The sequence below is a fragment of the Schistocerca americana genome, chromosome 6 (genome assembly GCF_021461395.2).
Source record: "Schistocerca americana isolate TAMUIC-IGC-003095 chromosome 6, iqSchAmer2.1, whole genome shotgun sequence".
NCBI lineage: Eukaryota > Metazoa > Arthropoda > Insecta > Orthoptera > Acrididae > Schistocerca > Schistocerca americana.
This window is the reverse complement of record NC_060124.1, coordinates 205,020,648-205,045,974: the sequence shown is the minus strand read 5'-3', so window position 1 is coordinate 205,045,974 and position 25,327 is coordinate 205,020,648. Positions and strand designations below refer to the sequence as shown.

The 25,327-nt window shown below is 38.6% G+C and overlaps 1 protein-coding gene across 2 annotated transcripts in view; it reads right to left on the bottom strand.

Moving 5' to 3' along the window:
• Positions 1–14,818: 14,818 nt before the first annotated feature.
• Positions 14,819–25,327, bottom strand: part of LOC124619683 — a 212,497-nt gene continuing 201,988 nt past the window's right edge. For both annotated transcript variants that reach the window (XM_047146228.1, XM_047146227.1), the window contains exon 11: positions 14,819–15,249. In XM_047146228.1, coding sequence (XP_047002184.1) covers positions 15,106–15,249 — 144 coding nt within the window. In that variant the 3' untranslated portion in view covers positions 14,819–15,105. The remainder of the gene's footprint in view (positions 15,250–25,327) is intronic.

The following is a 25,327-nucleotide window of genomic DNA, read 5'->3' as shown; positions in this document are numbered from 1 at the left end:
TTCTCGAAACAGACTAACACCACCTGACTACCTCCAACAGTATCCGAACATAGAAATCCTCATCAAAGTGCCACTGCTCACTCAGGAAACTTCAGTCAAGCACCACTGAACTCAAACTACTGAACATGAAATTTTCCGAAATTCTTAATTTTCATGTTTCATACACATATGATACATCAAATCACACAGAAGTTTTCTGAGAATTATTATACATCTGTTTTCTCTTATCAGCCATAGCTTATTTATAAACAAAAACTTCTATGGTTTTTCTCCGTATTTAGATTTATAAGTGTAACTATTAACAAAAAAATTTAAATTGTACGTTAAATAATTTCCTGTGTACCTAAACTTTATTTAAAGTACTGCCACTGCTACTTTTAGTGTTTCTCTATTTAATAATGAAAGCTATTTTTAATTTAGCGAAATCTACTTTTTGACCTCTTATTTAAATATGTGAATAATTTCAGTAAATCTACTATCACAGTTCTACAAGATGTATCTTAAAAAAAAAAAAAGATGCCTCATTTGTTGCAATTGCACAATGCATTGCCGAGATATTCACTTTTACATTTCGGGAATTATTTATAACACTTAACTTACAGTAACTTACAAACAATTGCAGATATCCAAGGAACATCTTCAGACGTGTAATCGTCCACCTTTTTCACTTCAAGTGAGCCCACTGGCTCTTCAGTGACACATATGGTTTAATATTTATTAATTTTTGGGTAAGCTTTAATTCTGTACCGGACGCGAAAAGGGACTGTTCCCCAACAGATGAGTTTTCCCAGTAACATTGTCACCTTCGCGGCCGGTGGATGTCCAGAGGCAATCTCATCTGTGGAGCAAAGTGTGAAACTGACCCTCCATGTATGTGGTCCTGTTGAGCATATTTTAGCTGTCAACACGAATATGACCCATTCTTCACCACCAACTGTGTGTCTGCGGCCATGTGCTTATAACTGAATAAAGTTTCTCTGCACTTTACAATAGGCTTTCAAGTTATAACAGGGAAGTTTGGTGTTGACTTTATTCTGTTGAAGAATACACAGTGCCTCTGTTGATCCAGGAGATGGCGGTGCAGTGTGTGTAGGTGTGTCACCACAAACGCCAGTGCCAGAATCTTTTTCTTCGTCACCTGGCCACTCCATGCCCATGATGTAACAGCTCTTGTCATTACCTGTCAACATGGCCAGCAGTATGTGTCAAGCCAGAAGACCTGTGCCAGTCCTCCAGGTAGCTGCTGGCTATTCCATCACGTGCTACTTGCGGTCACCACATAGAGCACCAAAGGGAAACAACCAGCAGCTGTCATTGTAGTAGAGCCTCAGCAGCTCCAGTCACTTGGCCAACACAGCTCAGTCAGTGATTGACAGCGTTGGAGACTGGAGACCACTTCCCAGCTCTCCAGCTTGCAGTCCATCGGACAATGTCACCCACAGAGCAGAGGCTGGCCACATCTCTGCTCTCCACACTTGTACAGAACTAAGTTTTCGACCTGCTTTGCGACAGCTGCGGTGTGCTGTACAGTGGAGCTTGCTGGTTGATTCAGCGGGCTGGCTAACCACCAAAATTCATCACCAGGTAGTATTCGTGGTTGGCCTGCAATGTACAAATTATTGTCCTCTCCATTTCCAGACATGCACAGAATAGCAACATGACTGCGTGCCTTGAACCTCTGGGCTCCCTTACTTATACTGCTTTTCCTACACCTCTGGTGTAGCCCCTCCACAGGGGATGACAGGAACAGTCCCTTATAATAATAACATCAGCTTCTTCTAATCTGCTTCAGCCCGCACACATAGGTTGCTAGGTGTTGTAATTGCAATGTATGGGTTTTTCATAGCACATCAGTGCCCTGTGTTGCACCTGATTTCTCCACACCCATCTCCACACTTATTTATAATGCCTGCCAGGCCATGCTTCCTCACCTGAGATCAGTGTCGTAAACCTGCTTTTCAGAACCGTTTTCTTAATACCAGTATTGCCAGCGCCCTCTTCCCAATGTGTCCATTGGTCCCTTAACTTCTACCTTCTGGCCATAGCTGTGCAAACTTTTTCAAGGATTCCCCAAAACCTTGCCTATACTTATTCAAGGTGCAGCATACCTCCTCCGTCCCGAGAAGATTCACCATGAATCTTTGATATCGGGCTCTCACTAAACTACCTTAACTCTAATAATTTATATATTGAGGACAATCACCTCAATTCACAATAAAGTGCTCCCACATGGAACATCTCCTCACACTTGCGCTGCCCCCTTAACTAATTACTATGTACCCCTATTGCACTCTAAATACTAATTAAGATCTCAAAATTAATTGCTTCCCCAGAAAATGCTGGTCAACCATTCTACTGGTAATTGGTGTGTTGGCATATCTGCAGCCTGTGGCTGCTTGCATTTTTCCCAGAAACACAGTACGCAGAAGCCTGCTAAAAACGTGCCACAATTGGTTGCCGATACTCTGTGTGCTGCTGTCATTCCTGGAAATGGTGTACATACTGCCACATTTGTTTCATCGAAATTCTTATTTGTTGGGGCTCTATTAATTTATCCAGAGAGCTCCTAACTTTTAGACTGAGCACGTTGTTCAAGTAGGTTAAATTTTGAATGGGTAACACCCTCAGAGATCCTTCCAGCCAATACTACATATTCTGCGCAAGTGTGACAAAAGTTGAACCCCTGAGCATAACCAGATGATGAAAGTAATCCTGATCCTGGCAATAAGAACACACACTTCCCGATGCACTAGCCCCCCCCCCCCCCCCCCCGCCCGCCCCACACACACAGAAACACCAAAAAAATTACAATCCTACAACTTACTTATGCGACCTTAACCTATAAGGCATATGATATGCCTTACGTTGTTCACCAATCTCGGTCCCTTATTTGTACTCCTTGTAACCTTCTCCTCGTGGTTGGCTTCCGATAACTGTGGTATCCCTTCTATCATTCATTTAAACAGCTTTATGCGACTGACATGTACAGCAGATGTTTTTGTGGGGAGCTGTATCTTCACATTGACTGATGGTGTCATTTTCAGAACTTGGTAACGTCCCTGGTATGTAGTTACAAATTTCTTTGTTGTCCCATTTGTTGTATAGGGATTTGTGATAACCACCCACCATCCTACGCAGTGCTGAGGCAACTTGCCCATGCGTTTGTTTGGCTGTTTCTGCTGTTGTAGCATATTTATGTTTGCCTTCTTTGTGTTCCTCCAAACTTCCCTTATTCATCTGGCAAACTTCCTTGTAAGCCTCACCATCCAGCCTTAATTTAGAGTCAAGATGTCACAAAAGGAGATGGCATTTTCCTGCCATACACCACCTCAAATGGCGACAAGCCCAGTGCAATATGCACCTTCGAATTATAGGTGCCCATGACATAGAGGAGATAGGTATTCCAGTCATCGTACCTGGAATTAATGTACTGACTCAATATTTTTGTAGTTATCTTGTGCACATATTAGGTTTCCCTGTTGGTCTGTGGATGAAGTGGACTCATCTGCAACTTCTGTGAACACAACATGCAGCATGGTTGTTTCATTAAATCCAAGACTCTGATCCATAATCGATTTCAATATACAGTTGTTTGCTAATGCCCACACCACAGTTCTAGCCCAGTCATCTGTCATCAGTACCATTGCCAAAAATCCAGAAATAAGATTGGTGATCATGAGAACATACCTATTCCCTGCAGGTGTTTCATTAAACAACATGAGAACATCCAACCTCAAAATAGAACTGGTAATCTCTGCAATGGCACTTTCTGATGCACAACGTCGGCTCTTTGTATGCACGCCACACAATTCCTAACACACTGCTCCACGTCCAACTTTCTGTTCCTCCACCTAAACTTCTCTGCTACATATCTATCCATCGCATGTCATCCTCCATGATCTGACAACATGTGGTCATGAGTTTGCTGCAAAATTTCCTCCTGAAGAATTGCTTGAACCACCACATGTAGTCCACATCTCATGGTTCTACACAACAAACTGTCATACATAACAAAATGTGGCTGTGACTTAAATGCCTGGTGCTCCTTATCCTTTGGCTGTCCACATGTCATTATTCCATGCTCTTCCATAAAATACTCAATGTTGCTGCCCTATGACTTAATGGATTTGCATTTGCTTGTTATCTTCCTGGCTTCTGGATTACCTCATACTCAAAAACACTAAGTTCACATGCCCTTTGAGTTAATCTACTAGATGGATCTTTAAATCAAGCAATCATTTCAATGAAGCAAGGTCTGTCATAACCTTAAACTTCCAACACCGAAAATACATAACACTATATATGACTACCATCATCTCTTTCTCAGTCATTGAATAATTACAGTCTGCTTTGTTTAACTGCCTCAAAGTGTGAGCGACTGAATGTTCTTGACAAACACTTGATCTGAAACTAATATTGCTTTTATGACATCCTGAGACCAATTGAATTTCGCCTTGTTTTTCAGTAGCTTGTACAAAGGTTTGGCTATTTTTACAAAGTCCCTCACAAACCGCCTATAATAATTACCAAGGCCGATGAACAACTCTACCTGGTTAGTTGTTTGTAGTGTCAGAAAATTTTGAGCCGTGTCAATTAGACGAGGATAGATCTGTACACCACTTTCACTAATCACATGCCTCATGTAGTTTACCTGAGTTTGTGCAAAATGTCATTTTTCCATAGTCTACTAAAGACATCCTCCAAATGTCTCACATGCTCTGGTAAATCCTTGGAATAGATAATTATGTCATCCAGATATGCGATAGAAGGTTTCAGTTTTAATCTTCTCGTTACCCTATTTAACAACTGCTAAAAAGTTGCCAGTGTGCTCTTTGCTCGAGACAGCATGTGCTTGTAATGAGAATGCCACCCAGTACTGTAAATGGAGCTTTTGGCCAATCCTCAGGAACCATTTCCAATAGATGGTGCCTACTGCATAGATCCATAGTTGTAAAGAACTAACGCTGACCCAGACTATCCACAGTTTTTGTGATGTTTGAATCTGAATAAGCATCCAAAATGGTTCATGCATTTAGATATCTGTAGCCACAGCAAATTCTCTATTTCCTTGTTCCATCCTCCAATTTCTTTGGCACCACTACCATTTTCTCTCTCCTGGGACTAGTTCCCTTGCTATGTGGTATGGCTTCCTATGAATTGGTGTGCTATCCTCTGTCAGTATATGATGATGTGTTACTGAGGTTATTGGTAAACCTCCCTCTGTATAAAATAAAATAAAACTCTAAACATCAACAACAAGCTTTCCGTAACCCTTCAATCACTGCCTTCGAGTGATCCGCTTTCATTCATAATACTTCCTCTAGACTTGACCTATTGAAGGTCTCACCTTCCAAAACTTTCATGAGTGGCTATTGCTTCACTCTTTGACAGAGCCACCTCCCCTCTGTGAAAGTTATCCAGACTAACTGGAATCATCCATTCCCTATTAATGTCACTCACACATTCCTGCAGACAAAACAATGCGAACTATCCACCTTTTCATCGCTTAAGAGCTGTTCAACCACACATGCTGTTTCTCTTGGCAATTCGGTATTCACTGAAACCCTCATATCTTCCCAGCACCTGTTGGTATTTTATGCTGCTGATTGATCTTTACTGAAAACGTACAGAGTTCACTTGGTTTCACCACCATGATCGGTGAACATTGTGCCATTGCCTCACTTGCAACTGTTTTCCCAACCCGAATAAAGTCCCACTGAGAGGTTCTACTATGCATAGCAAAAAGATCAGCCTCCGCATGACATTTGTCAAGAAAGTCTATCCTGAGAATCACTGATACCTTCGTCTACACATGGCAATACCTCCATGCTTTCACTGAACTTAGTTTTCCCAGCTGAAGACTCCAGTACTGCCATACCCAATAATTCCACACAACTGTCGTAAATATCATGTAACCTATATGGTGGTGGCCCCAGTCTGCTCTTTCCCATGAGGTCCAGGTTAACAAAAGCAGACACATGCGCCCCTGCGTCTGCTTCCTGCCACTCGCCAAGCCCACTAACCAGCAGGCCATCTGCGCACTAAACTGTGCTGCCTTTCAACAGTTGAAGCACTCCTGTTCAATGGCTGCTTCCCTTGCCAGTGCTTCCCATCTTTCCTACTTTCACAATCAGAAGCCCGGTAGCACACTCTGAGACATGCATGGCACACTGGTTGTCTTCACTGCATCCTTATATGTCCCTCGTGGCCATATCTGTAACACTTGATTTCAGAAGTGAACACCTGGTGGTCCAGTCTTTGCTTTTTTGCAACATCCACCTCCTCTATATGGGTTGCGATCCTCAGAAGTGACAATAAGTGCTCCAGATTTTCCATTCATACCCTCTGTGAAATCACTGCCAGTATACCAAACAACATATGTTCATGCTCTTTTTTCTGCCTCTGCAATGACATCCTATTAGCTTCTCCATTCTGGATCTGTATGCATGTCTATGCATTCAGTTAATGGATTCTATCCTAGAATGCCCCCACAGACTTTTGACTTTTGTGCTGCATTGACAAAGTACTTGCCGCCCCCCCCCCCCCCCCCCAAAAAAAAAAAAAATAAAAAATAAATAAATAAAAATAAAGAGCACACACTATTTTGCTTTTTGTGCTGCTGGCACAGTCCAGCAACCCACTCCTTTATGCTTTACTCAAGATCTCATGATTTGGTGTTCCCTGCCAAATGGATGTTAGTACCATGCAGGTTATTTCGAAGACCATCCGTGCACTTCTGCAACGTCCTTAACACCCTTCATAAAAATTGGCACGTACTCTGTTATCTTTCCTGAGAAGGGATTAATTAATGCAACTACTGCCAGGCCGTATGGAAGAGAAAGCACTCTCAATCGATGCTTATTTTCGTCTGACTCCAACTGCAGCTTGACCTGACTCCCTTTCCCAGCTTCTACCTCGCAATTAAGTTCAAAATTTCTCTGCCTTACAGGCTCCAATTACTCTGTTAATGTGTACACTTGCTAAGTTAAAGCAGCAACTAATGCCGCAGTAGTAGCAGCACGTGCTTCCACTATTTTGCACACTCTATCTCTACTTGAATTCAACTGTTTAAAAAAAAGAACACCACACTCCTGTTTAATCACCCCACAGACAAAAATGTAACTAAACATTAATTCTTCTGATGAATCATCAAACACCTACACTCAGTACAGATAGCCAGATGATCAGTTCACCTACACACAGAACAAGTAGCTGCCACAGCTCTGGTACATGGCAAGTCGTGTCCAGACAAATTACAAAATGGACACCTCACTAGCACTAAATTATCGTGTCCACTATTACTTCTAACCAAAGATAAGTAACTCTGAAAATCGTGTACCCTGGCTCACACAGTTAACTCTGACATTGAGAGCAAAAACCAAACATGACATAAATAAAACCAGATTCACCATATCACATTGTGCTGAGCTGATGTCACGAAACCCACGTCAAGCGCCACTGCCTCACTCACCATTCACAGAAACCTACTCTCTTACCAAACTGTAGTGCTGGATATGGATGAAGACTTTCTGACACAACATGTGTTGGGACGCACAAAGGATACTCTGACAAGAAATGGTTACAACCCCCTGGCTTCAGAATGACTGAGACATATGGTTTGGAAGAGAGGGGTGAATCACACCAGGGCATGCAGAATTCCACAAGCAAGTTTGATGTTGACTTTATTCCATCAAAGAATACATAGTGGCTCTGCTGATGCAGACGAAGGTGGTGTGGCATGTGTCATTGCAAATGCTGCTTCGGAATCTGGGCACTCCATCCCTGTGATGTAACAGTTCCTGTCATCGCCTGGTGGTGTGGTGAGCAATGTGTGTCAGTTGAGCCGGAAGTCCTGTGCCTGCCTCTGGTGTGCAGCTGGCTATTACCTCTAACGCTGCTCGTGGTTACCATGTAGAGCACTGAAGTGAAGCAGCCAGTAGCTGTCATTGTAGTAGAGCCTCAGCAGCTCTACTCACCCACCCAGGGCTAGCCCCAAGGCAGCTTGGTCGGTGAAGGAGGACAGCCTTGAACTCCAGAGGCCATGAGATCGTGCCCTGGCTCTGCCCTTGCAGACACCATCTTGCAGTCTGTCCGAGGCTGCACCCCTGCTCTGTACAACTGTGCATTGCCAAGTTTTGCACCGCCTTTCCATGGCTGTGGCACATCTGTACAGCACAGCTTGGCAGCTGATTCAATGGGCCAGCTGCCCAACAAACTTCATCAGCTGGTTGTCATGGTTGGCCTGCAACTTAAAAAATCGTCATTCCTTCTGGTTCTAGATGCTGACATAGTGGTGACACAACTCCTTCCTTGAGACTCTGACTCCCTTGTTTATACTACTTTTCCTATACCTCTGACATACTCCCTCTGGAGGGTACAACTGGAGTGCTCCTTAATAATTATAATGTCAGCTTTTTCTAGCCTGCTTCAGCCCCTGCCTACAGGTTGCTGGGTGTTGTTGTAACTAAAAAGTACAAGTTTTTCATAGCATGCCAGTGCTCTGTGTTGCTCCACACACAGCTCCACTCTTGTTTAAAGCCCACCATACGTGCAAGTGGTGTCATAAATATGTCTCGCAGAAATGTTTACTTGATATTAACATTGCCAATGCCTGCTACCCGAAGTGTCCATTGATTCCTAACATCTACCTTCTCACCCTAGCTGCACAAAATTTTCAGGAAATACACAAATCCATATCTCTGAGAGACTCTCACAAACTTCAGGTTCTTTCAATCTATCCAGATCCCACTTCCTTAATTTCCTACATTTATTTTGTTTTAGTCTGGTTTTCATAGCCAAAAAATTATGATCAGAGTTTATATCTGCTCCTGGAAATGTCTTACAGTTTAAAATCTGGTTTTGAAATCTCTGTCTTGGCATTATAGAATTAACCTGAAATCTTCAGGTGTTCTCTGTACTCTTCTACATATACAACCTTCTTTTGTGATTCTTAAACCAGGTGTTAGCAATGATTAAATTATACCTTGTGCAAAATTTTACCTGGCAGCTTTCAGTTTCATTCCTTCCTCCAGTCCATGTTCTCCTACTATTTTCCTTTCTCTTCTTTTTCGTACTACAGAATTCCAGTCACCCACCACAATCAAATTTTCATCTCCCTTAACTCTGTGAATCATTTCCTTTACCTCATCATACGTTCTTTCAATCTCTTCTTTATCTGCTTTGCTGGGGGCATATTAACTTTAACTACTATTGTGGATGTTCACTCTGTGTCTATTGTCTACGATAATGCATTCATTCACTAGCTGTTCATATTCACTTACCTGCATTCCTATTTTATTATTCATTATTATTCCTATTCCGGCATTACTGGTATTTGATTTTGTGCTCATATCCCTGTACTCACTTGACCAGGTGGCCTGTTTTTCCTGCTGTTACACTTGTAAGGAACTGGTTGGGGGAATAAATACTGAACAGTTAATTACCAAATGTAGTGGTACATGTTGTTAAAGCATAGCAACACATCTTACTTTCCTTTTACTGGATCGATGAAAGATGTGCATGTGAAAAATGTGACTTTAATTAGTAACAGCATAAAGAGCATCTACTGTGCCCAGGTTTGTTGGAATTTAGGAGCAAATATGAGAAAGAAAGATGCAGTCACAGTGCAGGAAGTGCTATGGACTCCAAAGAAGAAAGGAGCCTGACGACAATGGTCAAGCTCTACAGAAAAATGAATGTTGTTATACAAAGTCTATGCCATGCCATCTGGAGTTAAGTACTAACTTACGGTTTTGATAAAGCACTGAAGCATCATGTATGAACATATTGCCTGAAAAGCTTTTGTTAATTATCAATTGTTGCAAGTTTATAACTTATTTGAATATAGAAGCATTATATAACCAGTGTTTTGTGATTTCGTAGTGAGTTATTTAAATGTAGAAGCTCTCTTGTGGCCCTTGCCCATTTACAATCGGAAATGAAGTCTGTGGTTAAATACATGGCACTGAATAGCAGGACCACAGCTTCAAGAGAAAACAAGACAGCGACCGCAAAATTCAGAAAAGAATAGCATAGTATTATTATATGGGAACGAGCAAGACTTGGAATCTTGTAATATATAGATCACTTAAAGACAACCCACAAAAAGAAAAATGCTCACACGTTACTAAATATGTTGGTCATTTGTAGAAGAAAATATGTCTATTCTCATACCACAGTTAGAGCAAATACAATTTATTGTCCTGAAACTTGTTCTTTACCACACAATGAATACAAACACACGCTATTTCTCCTACTTCATTTAGTGCATAGATTCCTGTTTCAGCTTCTAACAATAACGGCATTTTATGTAGTTGCTAGTCACTGAAACAGGGTGACAACTAACTCTGAACACATGCCAGCCACAACGCCATATGATCTCAGACACCATTTGACTACCACCAAACGTCACTGTAAGGCAAAGATGTCTTACACACTTCAGTAATTGCCACTGTATCTAACTTTAGCCTATCCATTTCCCAACTCCCCTGACCAGCACGATCTCTGGACTTGACACCAATTGAGCACATGTGGAGTACGGTGGGATGAGAAATGACTCATGTGACGTGTCAACCAACAACTCTTACAGAACTTCATGAGCAGGTTGACCAGGCATGGTATAATGTATCCCAGCACAGTAATAACGATCTGTATGATTGACTGGATGAGTCATCACCTACATAGCTGCCTATAGAGGCTACACCAGTAGCCAATATGAATGATTCAGTGTGGATCAATACCTGGTACTTCAGAACTGCTTTGATATCTGTTCAGGTAATCATTTCATGTACTACATACATACTGTTGCAACAATAAAACTTGAGTAAACTGGAAATTTCTAAAATGGTGTACTAATTTTTTTCCAGCAGTGTACACGAAATGTATTTGCAGTTGCACTTGCGCGACCACCATCAGCTTTATAAGGAAATGATGACAATGAAAATTTTTGCTGGAGCAGAACTCAAACTTGGATTTCCCACTTCACGTGAGCAGTTGTCTTGACCACTTAGGCTATCCATGCATGATCGATAGCCAGTCCCAAACTCACATATATTGTCGTTTAACACATTATGTAGTTCCCATACAGGGGAGGACATTTTAATTGAAAGTCACCACCCATTATCAGCAGATATAACTGTAAGTAGAGGGATATTAGCTAGAAAAGAAACATGGCTACACATACATATACATAACTTTAAGTTCAAACAAACTCTGTTAGTAGCTAAAAATGTTACTTTACAAATACTATTAGGCATTGATTGGTTACTGACATATAATTTAAAATCACACTTTGATGTTTAAGTATTATACTGAAACAGTGGAATTTTTAAAATATGTAGTGCCATTTAAGATAAGTCATTTAGTAAATAACTCCACACATTACTTGATAAAATGCATTTAGTTACTACTACCCAGGTAGTGAGTAAAGAGGGATCCACAATGGATTTTGATGAATTAAGTGAACAAATAAGGACTAAAGCTTACAAATCTAATCTGCTGACTGAAGAACAATGGCTTGATTTCTATATCATCTTGCTGAAGTATAGAAGTGTGCTTTCTGATAAACCAGGACTGATTGGTGAGTATGTCTCTCAATTTAAAATAAAAGATAGTGTACTGTTCTTTTGTATGCCATATCCTATTCCAATAAGTTTAAGATCTGCAGTAAATGAAGAAATAAACAAAATAGCAGAAAATAACTTAATATAAAGAAGTTTAAGCCTTTGTAACAATCCTGTACTAGTTGTAAAGCAAGCTGCAGGTGTTAATAGGCACAATAACACTTAATATATATACAGAAATGGAAAGAGACAGACCTACATGTGTAGACAAATTACTAGCTAAGTTTGAGCAAGGGAAGTATTTTAGCTCAACTGATTTGACTCCCATGTAGATGAAAATTCATGAAAGTATGCACCATTTTCATTTGATGGCAAGGCATATCAGTTTAGGGTATTCCCCTTTGGACTGAATATTCCAGTCTAAGTATTTATACAGACACTAGATGAAGCTTTAGATAAAGAGTTATTACAAGAGTAAATTATAGATATAGATGATATTTTACTAGTGTCCACGACATGGGAAGAAGACTGCATTTTCTTAACCAAAACAATACACAAGATTTGTGAAAAAGGCATTCCAATTAAGTTACCAAAATCATATTTTGGAAGAGGACAATTCAAGTCTTAGAACATCTAGTAAGAATCCATCAATAACACCAGATGCCGAAAGGATAAGAGCGATTACATACTGTCCTGAACTGAAAAATGTAAAACAATTATGCTCTTTCCTATGATTAGCTGGATTTTACCATTGCTACATACAGTGTAACTTATGAACGCTACCAGAGTATTGTCATTATTAAAACAAAGAGCCAAAAGGATATGGAGTGAAGGAACATCTGAGGCTTTTAAAACATTAAGCAGGCTTTAGTGGATGCACCCATATTAAAACACCTTGTAATGAATGAAACACATAAATTAGCAACAAACACTTCTGAATATTATGTAGCTTGTGAACTGTTCCAAGTTAAATTGAATCCCGTGAGAGGGGAACATAACACCGTCGCCTTCACTAGTAGTAGTTTAATATCAATGTTAACATAAACATGTTCTCACCTATACAGCTACAGAAAAATAATTATTAGCTACTGCATGGAGCAAACAAAAGTTTGAAATGCTGATTTGGGGCTCTAAAATTATCATACATACACATCATTACACTTTAACGTCCCCTGTAGAAAGTAGGTTGCTACATAGCCAATTAATGTGATGGATATTGTCAAGTAGAATCAAATAGAAATTAACTATATAAAAGGTTCAGAAAATTAAATACCAGATGCACTGTCACGAATACTGCATGGCATAAATGAAATGATGAGAACTGGGTGACAAGAGTTATTTTTTCCATCCATTTCTTAGCTTTAAGTATACCAATGAAGAAGTAAGGAGATTAGCCGCAAGAATAAAACAATTTGTAAAGATCGATGAATATTTTAAAGAAAAGCAACAAAAATGTGAGCAGGCAGTAGTATTATCAGGAGAAAAGTCTATGTGGATGATAGGTAAAGGTGCTTATTTTGGAAGTTGTGAGAGGACAAAGTCAAAGGGAAGTTACGTATTCCACAAACAGTAGAATATCATTTAGAATTTAACATAGTTCATACCAAAAAGCCATGGGCATTTTGGTATATGTAAAAGATAAGTAATGATATCAATATAATGGAAGGAAACATTCCACGTGGGAAAAATTATATATAAAAGCAAAGATGAGGTGACTTACCGAACAAAAGCGCTGGCAGGTCGATAGACACACAAACAAACACAAACATACACACAAAATTCAAGCTTTCGCAACAGACTGTTGCCTCATCAGGAAAGAGGGAAGGAGAGGGGAAGACGAAAGGAAGTGGGTTTTAAGGGAGAGGGTAAGGAGTCATTCCAATCCCGGGAGCGGAAAGACTTACCTTAGAGGGAAAAAAGGACAGGTATACACTCGCACACACGCACATATCCATCCACACATACAGACACAAGCAGACATATTTAAATATGTCTGCTTGTGTCTGTATGTGTGGATGGATATGTGCGTGTGTGCGAGTGTATACCTGTCCTTTTTTCCCTCTAAGGTAAGTCTTTCCGCTCCCGGGATTGGAATGACTCCTTACCCTCTCCCTTAAAACCCACTTCCTTTCGTCTTCCCCTCTCCTTCCCTCTTTCCTGATGAGGCAACAGTCTGTTGCGAAAGCTTGAATTTTGTGTGTATGTTTGTGTTTGTTTGTGTGTCTATCGACCTGCCAGCGCTTTTGTTCGGTAAGTCACCTCATCTTTGCTTTTATATATAAAAGATAAGTAAATTTTATTATTTTAAAAATTTATGTACAAAAGTAAGGAAGGTATTAAGACTGTGTGTAGAAGCATGTCAAGCAGTTAAAAGAAGATATCAACCATACACCGTACAAGCTGTACCCTATAATCCCAAAAGCTTGACTTTTTTGGCCAACTACCAAAAGGAAAAGAAGGGGTAACATATGACTTTTCCTTGTGGAATATTGATCTAAATATGTGAAACTATATCCAATCAAACAAGCAAATACGACCACCCTAATACACTGTTTAAGAAAATACTTTGTAAATGTAGGTAAGGCACAAAAATTATTAACAAATAATGGAACACTATTCACAATTAACAGTTTCAAAAAACTGCCATGCTGCAAGTTCTGGTTGCATCATTTAAAGTGATTAAACTGGTGTCACTCCTGTGATCACAATCCTTCAAGCAACACTTCACGAGCCCGCAGGTGGAAAAACACTGTACTAATCTATTACAAGCTTCTATGCTGGAAAATAGGCTTGTCTTTGCTTTTTCTCATTTTTGTTTGTTGTAAGTATTTTTATTTTTTGTATATTTGTACAGCAAATAAAATATGTCTGAGTGGGTAAATGCTACCATAAGTTACTGTTAGAGGCTACAAAGAAAATATATTATTATTACTGAGCGAAGCTTTTACAGCTGATGTAACACTATGTGGAAATTGTTTGTTTCATATCTGCCACTGACGTTAACTAAATGTGAACAGACAGAAAATTGTGAACCATGCATATATGATCAGTCGGTTCTACCATGTTGGAACTGTGATGATACAAGGAGAATATGATCCTCATTTTGCAGAGCTCTTTTACGTTATGGATATTATCCAAAATTGATGTTTTTTTTTCAGTTTTCTCTCTGGGAAATTGCCAAATTACATTAAATTTTACATTACTTGCAAAAGAATCATCTGCATCAAGAAGACTCAATAGTTTCACTGCCATTCACATAATGTTATAAAAAGACTTAAATGTAAGCATAAAAATACCTCATATGTACAAAACCATACTTCTGTATGTACAGTGAAATCAATTACAGTTACATACACAGACAAAATTTCTGCCCCTACACTCCCTGCATTTACACTACATAAAATAGCCTTTAAAAAGATATACAAAAGGAGTAAACTAGCAAAGGAATCAATATTTTCTTTGAAAGATTAACTTTGGTCTTCATGTTACAAGAGCACTTCCCGTCAAATACCACTTACACACGCCTGCATACACTGAACTTTCATTAATAAGCACTAGATGGCAAAGGATCATAATCTTCCTCTGTTGTCCTCTTTTTCCTGCCAACATTTTGTGACTGCGATGCAGTTACGCCTTTCCTCCTCTGACGAGATTTGTTAGGTCCCGCTGCAGTGCGGTATGTGATGCACTAAAGATAAAAATGACCAAAATAAGACATCTGTAAAAACAAAGATTATGCTTAAAAGATTAATAAATACATTTGGAAATTAATGGTGTTGGTAAAATGTCACTCAATTTAAAAAACCCAACCATAACGAATCACTGGAGCACAGTGAACATAACTGAATAAGGCTATAAGTTTATGCCGTAAAACTGTCTTCATACACACCTGAGAAGGATTAACAGAAGCTTGAAATATGCCCTTATGTAAGTAATTGGGAAACATGATACTGTACTACTAAAACAGAAATTCAAAGCAGCAAAGAGTGGGAGAAGGAAAGAGACAAAACACTTGAAAGAATCTAATGTGGAAGATGAAGGAGAAACACTAGGGTGATGCTGAGTCACAGATATGCACAACAAAAAGACTGTCACAATTAAAGCTTTCGGCCAGTAAGGCCTTCGTCAAAAATAGATGACATACACACCCATGCGCTCACACACACACACACACACACACACACACACACACAACTCACACACCCATGACTACATTCTCAGGCAACTTAAGCTTCAGTTGCCTGGGACTGCAGTCGTGTGTGTGAGTTGCATTTGTGTGATTGTGTATGTGTGTGTTGTCGGCCTTACTTGTCAAAAGATATATTTGTGACAGTCTGTTTGCAATTCAGAATCTCTGCTATATGGCGAGTAACAATTTTCCTTTTCACAATATAGTTATATTCCATCCTGGATTCTCCATTGTTTGAAACAATAGGGTGACCTTTATACTTCGGAATAAAAAGGGGATAAAGGAATAAAGACAGTAAAGATTAGGTTTTGAAAGCTTCTGAACAAAAACTTGATATAGAAAAACAATTTAACACTTATAATTTAACTTCAGCTGTAAAGTTTCTCATCAGAATTTTCGAGGTCAGTAACACGTAACCAAACATTTTTGTATGTGAGAACAAAATCAACAAAGTAATGTCAAGATAAGCAAAAATATGCAACTCCTTTCATGTTAGACTAAGTTTTGTTCTTTATTTCAAAAAAAGCCCTCAACCTTTACATAATGCTTCACTTTCTCAAGGATCTTTCCAGACAGACTCAAGTACACCACTGTTAGACCCTTCTTTAAAGAACAGTATTAGGGCAGGTATTAACCATTGACCAACATCACTATTAGTTTCCTTCTCAAAAGTTTTGTAAAGCGTAATATATGTCTGCTTGTGTCTGTATGTGTGGATGGATATGTGCGTGAGTTCGAGTGTATACCTGTCCTTTTTTCCCCCTAAGGTAAGTCTTTCCGCTCCCGGGATTGGAATGACTCCTTACCCTCTCCCTTAAAACCCACTTCCTTTCGTCTTCCCCTCTCCTTCCCTCTTTCCTGATGAGGCAACAGTTTGTTGCGAAAGCTTGAATTCTGTGTGTATGTTTGTGTTTGTTTGTGTGTCTATCGACCTGCCAGCGCTTTCGTTCGGTAAGTCACCTCATCTTTGTTTTTATATATAATTTTTCCCACGTGGAATGTTTCCCTCTATTATAGTAATATAGTTAAGAACGGTTGAGCATCCATGCAAATATGAGATTCTGAGCCAGTCACAATGTGGATTTCAGAAGAGGCTCTTCACTGAACATGTCACCTAACATTTAATCAACTGTGTTATTTATTTATTTATTTATTTGAAATTATGCGAATGACAAAATTTCACCAACCTATGTTTTGTGCTCCATTCAAGGTATTAATATTTTTTGGAGAATATATAGAAAGATGATTATTTGTCAAATGTTCCATGTTTTTTAACATTAGAAGATGACACACAAACAAACAATTGAAAATCCAGGATGGAATAATGACAATATAATGAAAAGGACAGATTGCTACACATCATATAGTGGAGATGCAGACAGGCACAACAAATAACTGCTAAACATGTAAACTTTCAGCCAAAAGGTCTTCTTCTGAATTACACACACACACACACACACACACAGATATTCATATGAATGCAACTGATACACATATGACCACCGTCTTGGGCAGCCGCATGTTTCTGCGCGAAGGTGTGATGTCACTTGTTCTGAGCACAATTGGTTGTTGTTGGGTCTGCTGTTTCTATTATCCCATGGATGTAAATTTGATACATATCTTCTTCAGAAGCAAAACCCACTTACAGTTGGTGAAGAAACAAAACCAGTAACTGACAGATTGTTGATTTTTGCATTTTTTCAGGTGATGCCCTTGACCCTCAGCACATCTGCTCTTGCTGCCAGAATGCTAAATTTGTAATTTCGAATTATTTACAAAGGAAAATGAAATAAAACAAAACCACATACGAAATAAAGCCAAAAAATAGGTGGAAATAGCACATAAGTCTAAAACTAATGTGTTTTGGATATGGTATCCAATACTATACAAAAACAACAGTGTGCACAGTCACAGAACTTCATTATTGCTTACAAAAGTGATTCCTTGGTTATCGCCTCAGTTCATGACAATGCACAGCATTTTACAATATGTCTTTTTATTGAGGAAGAAACTGGTTCTCAGTTGAAATTAGCATATTAAGTCAGTGATTTGTTTCGGAGAGTTATTGACTGTGGTAAGGAAGTTGTTTTATTATTTACCCTGCATTAAAAGCAATCCGCTAAAATTATAAAACTTAGCAGTACTGTGATGCGACAAAACAGTTGCATGAATGTGTGGTGTCTTTTCTTTCAGAAATGTCCAAATGAACAGACACCGCAGGATCCGCAGTTGTGATACAGAAAAAACACCACAAATTCATATAGTTGATTTGCCTCGATGGGCAATGAATCCAAAACCCTCAGTGCAGGTGCGCATTTACATACACCATCTAGTGGGAAACTAAAATTAGTGAGTATGGAGGACATTGATGGGAACTGCAGACAGATGGCGCTAGAGGTGGGAATTTGAGTCAGCTGGAGAAAGTGCCGAGATAGTCCACACTTTTGCGATAAACATTGTGTCCAAGTGTTACAGTGGTTAGTGCAACTGCCTAGTAAGCAGGAGATACTGGGTTCGAGGCGTTATCCAGCACACATTTTGCACTTGTCACTGCTGATTCTTTACAAAGTCCTGATGCACCTGATATCATTAGTTCCTTTCCTTTCTCCCTTCCCCTCCCCTTGAATTTACATAATACTTAATTGTATGCTCTCCTGTAAATGCAGAATGAGTAACAAGCAAGAACAATATTATGAGAAGGAAAGCACAACAAAAGGACTCCCACAATTTTTTGTTGTGCCTATCTGTGACTCAGCATCTCCACTATATGGTGAGTAGCAGCAACTTTCCTTCTCATAATATTGTTACATTCCACCCTGGATTTTCCATTGTTTGATTTCAACAAGCATGAACTGTATCCTAGCAATAGTAAAGTCACAGAAGAAGAATTAATTCTGTATATACAGTTATCAATCACTATTCCTGGACCATCTAATGACGTAAGTAATTTTTCTTCTGATCATCATCATCATCATCATCATCATCATGAATACATTAATTTGAGCATCACTTTGATCTTCTTAAACTGATTTAAAAATATTTTGTATCCAGAAACTTTGCTACTTCTCTGCAAGAATGCTAAAAAAAATACAGCAGTCCAGTTGCCACAGGAACAACAGTACTTCTTCACACACTTGCCACACAATGGTTCTGATTGCTTACCAGAACACTCAGATAAATTATTGGAAGCTGACAGAAGCAAGGATGTTGGATGGGATGGTCAACAAGTTTATGGTGACCTACACACTGACAAGAAAAGGTAGTTTAAAGCCTGAGCCAATAATTGGAAGAACAGCTTCAATAAAATTCTGAGAATACATGGACAAGCATATATTGAATATAAAAAATGTTGAAGTGGCAAAATTACTCATAACACTCCAAAAGAGATACGAACATTAGGCTCAACACATACTTTGAAGGCATGTCAGAAATCCATTCAAAAAAAGTGTCATAAATTTTCTGCTGGTGATGGGCACGCAGTATTTAACACAATCTGAGAAACTAAGTCATGAGATCAGAGCAGAATTTACATAATGAGTCTTGTGGACACAATTTCTAAAAAACATCTAAGGAACCTCTGTGGCAAATCCAGGATAAAAGGCACACTGATTTCTCTTTTGAGAAATGAGATGAAAAAACATTTCTCATTACTCTTGGGATTCAAGAATGGACTGTATGATATTAGCTGGATAATTCCACAATGTTATGAGCCCTGATTCAGAATCAAAATGTTCTCCAGTAAGACAAATGAAGAAAAAAGATGACAGAACCTTCATAAAAGAATTCATGGACTGCTTTCTGAAACTGGCATTGCATTACTACATGAAATTCCCTCCAAACTATACCTTGAGCATATTCTGCAATGCAAACAACAGGACTCTGGACTTTCAAGGTAAAATGTAATGTGGAGAAGGTTGTGCCATTAAGTTAGGCCACCTTCAACTTGATTTCTTGATTTTCAGAGAGGGTACCTTAACTTACTTTCCCACCATAAAGACCAGTGTGATTTGTGTTGTATACATACAGGCAGCCGCAGCACACAGAATGGAAAGTGAATGCAAAGCTGCAAAATCATCTAGATGAGAAAGGTCCCCAGCAGAAGTTCTGCTCAGTGTACACCATGGACTTACAGGCCATGAAAGTAGCTCCATTTTTACATGCAAGGACATTTTATTGTAAAACTATACTGGCTGTTCGTAACTTTACAATGTCCAGTTTATAAAGTTGGCATGCCATGTGTTACTGGTTTGATGAAATGCAAGGTGAATTGGTTGTATCAACTTTTTCCTCACGTACCATGGACACACTGTCAAAAGTGATGAAGGAAAATCCTGTCCAAGTCATTTTGCATTCCAATAGCTGCAAACAAAACATGATATCATCAAATGCTCTTTTAAAATTAATTTTAACACAGGAGTATTAATTACACTAAAGTTTTTGGAGAAAGGTCATACTTGGATGGAATGTGACTCAGTTCACAGTTCCATCGAGTGAATGTTTCCTAGCCAATACACTTTGATGTCTAAAGTGCCGAGACCTTTCTAAGTTGATTACTTAGATTGGTCCTATTGGAGCAACTATGCAGCAAAAAGTTTTTGTGGCAGTGTGACTCAATTAGGCCTGGAGAGCTGTAAAAAAATAAGCTACAGTTACAAACAGTATTACAATTGATACCATTTATAGTAGCATCGCTTTTAAAGACACATTGGCTATAACATCGAAATCTAATGGTTCTGCATAAATGTATCAGCTATAACGTCCAATGTTCATTTCTGTTTGTTACATATTTGCCAATTACTAATAATAATGTAATTCTTATTTTCTGACTCTTGTTTTTTGTATATTGTGTGTGTGTGTGTGTGTGGTAAACAGTCAATGGGAGCATTGCTTTGAACATGTTGCAGAAAGATAGGAACCTATTTAATACTAAAGAAACAAACTTCAGCATCATGAAGGAATGGGGCATGCCACACTCAAAGATTTCTACAATTTGTAAAGACAGAGAGAGAAAATAAAGTCTCTCTTCAAATAAAAAATCTTTAAAAGTCAAATAGGTGAGATCACATGAACCCAAAGATACTGAAGAAGCTTTACTTACATGAGTTAAGTGGCAAAGATCAAAGAATGTATCAATCAAAGGACCTATTCTTCAAGCAAAAGCCAATGAATTTGGGCATCTGTTGGGAAATTCAAACTTCAATTGTTCTTCATCTTGGATACAATGTTTCCAAGTTCATCACAATATTATCACTGGAAAAAAAGTTGATTGGCTACCTAAGAAGTGTCCTGTTTTGCATGAAGGTTACAAGCCAGATGATATGTTCAAACCAATGAAACTGGCTTGTTTTACAGGTTGACCCCAGATAAAACATTGAAATTTAAAGGTGAACAGTGTTCGGGCATGGAAAATGTCTTAAGACTAGAATTACAGTTATGGTTACTGCAGCTACTATGGGATAATGTAAAGGAAAGGTTTTGGTGATGGGAAAATCGAGAAAATGTAAGATGTTTTAAAAACATGCTCCCTGCCTGTAGTTTATGAAAATAATGCAAAATCTTAGATGACAACTGAGATTTTTGAAAAGTGGTTGTGTAACTGGGAATATCAGTTGAAATTAAAGAAATGAAAAATTATTTTCCTGGTTGGTAACTACCCTGCTCATCCAGTAGCTGACAATCTGCAGTGCATGAAGCTCAAGTTTTTACCTCTAAACATAACTTCAGTTTTACAACCTATGGACCTGGGAGTTACAAAATCTCTGTAAATGCAGTACAGGAAACTAAAAGTGATAAACATGGTAAAAAAAAAACGAAGAAGAGAAAGAAACAGTTTTCAATGTTCTTGGTGCAATTTTAATGGCATCAAAAGTGTGGAAAAATGTCGGGCAAAAGACAACTGTCAAATGTTTTAAACATGCAAGGCTCAGAGTTCTTTCTTCATCATCCCACAGCGAGGGCAACAACTGATGGTGGTGGTGACGGAGAGGAGTATGATATTCAGCTGGCGGAATTAGTACAAGAATTTTGTCCACCTTTGTCAACTTGTGAAACAGAAAACTTTGCCCAGGTAGACTACAGTCTTACCATGTACACAACAGCAAGCAAAGAAGAAATTGTATCTGACATCCAAAGCCAACAAGACTGACGAACGTGAAAATGAACATGAAGAGCAGTTTTCTGTGGCATCACTCATTAAAACTTTCAATGCACTGAAAACTTTACAGAAATATCTCATAGTCAAAGAAGGGTTTAATATAAATGGCAATGATGAGACATTACAATGAATGCATCATCAAATGCAAAATGTGTACACACATCTCAAACACAAAAAGCAAACAAAGATAACTGGTTATCTTAAGTAGCACAGTACTCTGTAGTATGCATTACTGTATTGAATTTTAATGTTAAATTAACTGGATAAAAAACTGTGATTGTAGAAAACTAGGAAATTAAATTCCAATTTTAAATGCGACTGTAAGGATAAAAAATCTACTGACCAAGTGGCAGCAGGAGGAAACACACAGAAAGGTATTGAAATTTGCAAGCTTTCAGAGCCCTCTACTTGCAGAAGGATTTGAGGGTAAGGAAGAGGGGTGAAGAAAAAGGACTGATGAGGTTTAGGAGATGGGGAGAGTTCAGAAAAGTTCAGAAAAGTTGCCCAGGACCAATGACCCGGGGTTCTGAACAACTTTTCTGAACTCTCCCCATTTCTTAAACCTTCACCCTTCTTCTTCGCCCTTCAGCCCTTCTACCATAAGATGACGCCACTAGCTCCAAAAACTTGCAAATTTCAATATCTTTACATGTGTTTTCTCCTGTTGCTGCTTGGCAAGTAGATTTTTTTTTATCCATCCAATTACATTATATTTTCAAAAACTGGTTATATTTATTAGAAAATTCCAATACGTTTTATTTTTTCAAAGTACGGAAGTAGTGTATTTATTGCTGATGTTTCGTGGTTATGTGTGTCGGATATTTTCAATGTGTTAGGTACAGTACATCACATTAGTACAACATTTTAAAGAAAAACATAGGAGCAAATGGAGGCCTTCATGTATTACATACAGAATACTGCCTTTTCATTTTGATGCTGTTGATTAATTTTTGTAATACAGTAACTGGTACAAAGTTTTGTCATTCATGACTATTATACTATACAACACTTACAGAAAGTTTTAAACATGCGCAAAATTGTATTTTATTCATTATCCAAAAGATTCTTCGAACATAACTGCTACTTCTTTCTTCACTTACTAAAGGTTTTCACATTTTTCTGGCATGTTATCACTGTACATACTGCATAAACATGAGAGAAATTCCTCTTCAGTCCCTCTCCACAAATACTGTACTGTAACTACTGTATGTGTACTGTATTCCAGCTACTTTTTAAAGTTTTAACTCTATGGCAGCATAACATTTTCAGATGAGAAAATGTTATTAAAAACCCATTTGTGTAACTATTAGCTGTAATGACAGTAAAACCATTGATCCCTTCAATGTCACATTTACTACAAATGCACTTTCAATGAAGTGTGACAAAAAGTATTGAGATGTCAAAGAAAAATTCTTAAAAAAGTTTGCTTCCCGATACTATACAAAGAAAGAGGAAAATCAAGAAAGCCAAATGGAATAATTTATGAAGTTGTTCTTCCTAAGGATTGTCATTTCTGTTATGACAACATCCCTTTTGAACAATCATTTTGGAGGTTACTGTGGCAGGAATGACAGTACAGTGTAGCTCCTTGTTGCTGCTTGAATAATGTTACGAACTTGTTTCTTAAAGAAAAGTACATACAGTTTCAGAAATACGTGCACGGTGCGCGTATTTGAAGTTGTTTCCGAGCAAGTCTTTCAATAAAAAATAATTTTTTTAATATAGCATTGTTACTAGGTTTTTCAGCACCAATATCAGTGCAAAAGCTGTAAGTCATACAAGAGACACTGACAAACAAATACTGCATAACATACCCTACCAAAAATACCAAGACGTTTCTGCATATCTACCATAATTAAGCTTTCTATTGAGTATTTCCTTTGTTTAAATTTTTGATACAATCTGAAATTCCACTGTAGTGCTACAACACGAATTTAACACTAGATATTTTAGACAGTTTCTTGTCTCTTGCTTCTTATGAAGTATTGTTTCTTCACTGATGATATCACCCAGTTACACATCCTCCTCCTCCCAATTAAAATTATTGCAGTGTTTCGGCCATAGAGATTACAAACATCCCAATAATTTTAACTGAATGAAATTTGAACATCCATGCTGATGAAAAAATGGATCAATTGGCTCTAAGCACAATGGGACTCAACATCTGAGGTCATCAGTCCCCTACAACTTAGAACTACTTAAACCTAACTAACTTAAGGACACCGCACACATCCATGCCTGAGGCAGGATTCGAACCTGCGACTGTAGCAGCCATGTGGCTCCGGACTGAAGTGCCTAGAACCGCTTGGCCACCGCGGCCGGCCGCTGAAGAAAAAATATGTACCAGTCTGGGGTGACAGCAATAGCAGACAACAGAAACCAATAGTGCTCAATTGCATTTGAGTATTCAAACCATGATGTCGTGCCTCCATGCAGGAGAACACTGAAGCATAATTTTACTTCAGTCAGTAGTGAACCTGGGTGTGCATCAAATCTTCAAAAAAGCTACAACCCCTCCCTGAAGATGTCCTCTGTAGATAGAGACAAACAATTGGGTTTCAGCAACAAATTCATCCAACCCCAGCATAATAGCCCAAAATATTTTAACGACTCTGACATTTCTAACCAGAAAATTTATATTTTACGAAGTAGCAGACAGCCATCGCCAATGTACAGGTAGTCAGTAGTTTACTACACAACTATGATACAACCAGCTTGCACAGTAAGTTGTTCCATGCACAGATGCACAATTTGTGATTCAGGCAGTGCTTCTTAAAAGTAAGAACTCTGTCAATCTGAACTCCCATCATTTCTCATACACACACATAGGGATTTGCAGCAGGGATACTGCCTCAGTCAGTTTGCACTGTAATGGCTTGACATAAATAGACAATAATATCTGATTTTGTTTGACTACACTTGACGCAATTAGTCACTGTACTCAGTCACAGCCAGCAAGTGTTTGGAGTATCTATTCCCCAACAACTGAAGATGGAACAACAGCGTAAATCTAACTGTGGAAACAGAAGCCAGACATAATCATTTGAAGAACCCTACCAAACTGTAATTCACTCGTAAAGGAAGAAAATTACAAAACCTTCATTTAATCATTTCTTGCTTACTGGCCAAGACAATTACTATGTCAGATGAATGGAGCAGATTGAGAAAATTTAGAGAACACATGTGGAATTTACCACAAGTGTGTTTAGCTAGTGCAAGAGCACTTTACCACAAGTGTGTTTAGTTAGTGCAAGAGCACTACAGAAATACTACAGTGGGATATATTACAAGAAAGCCATTGTGTTACTTGCAGTTTTACTGCAGGGAGTGTTACTCGCAAGAGCCTATGTTCTTATGTAAAATAGGAAATATGTTTCTTCCTCCAAAGCTTGCATAATTTCCAAGAGAAACTCATTTTTAAGA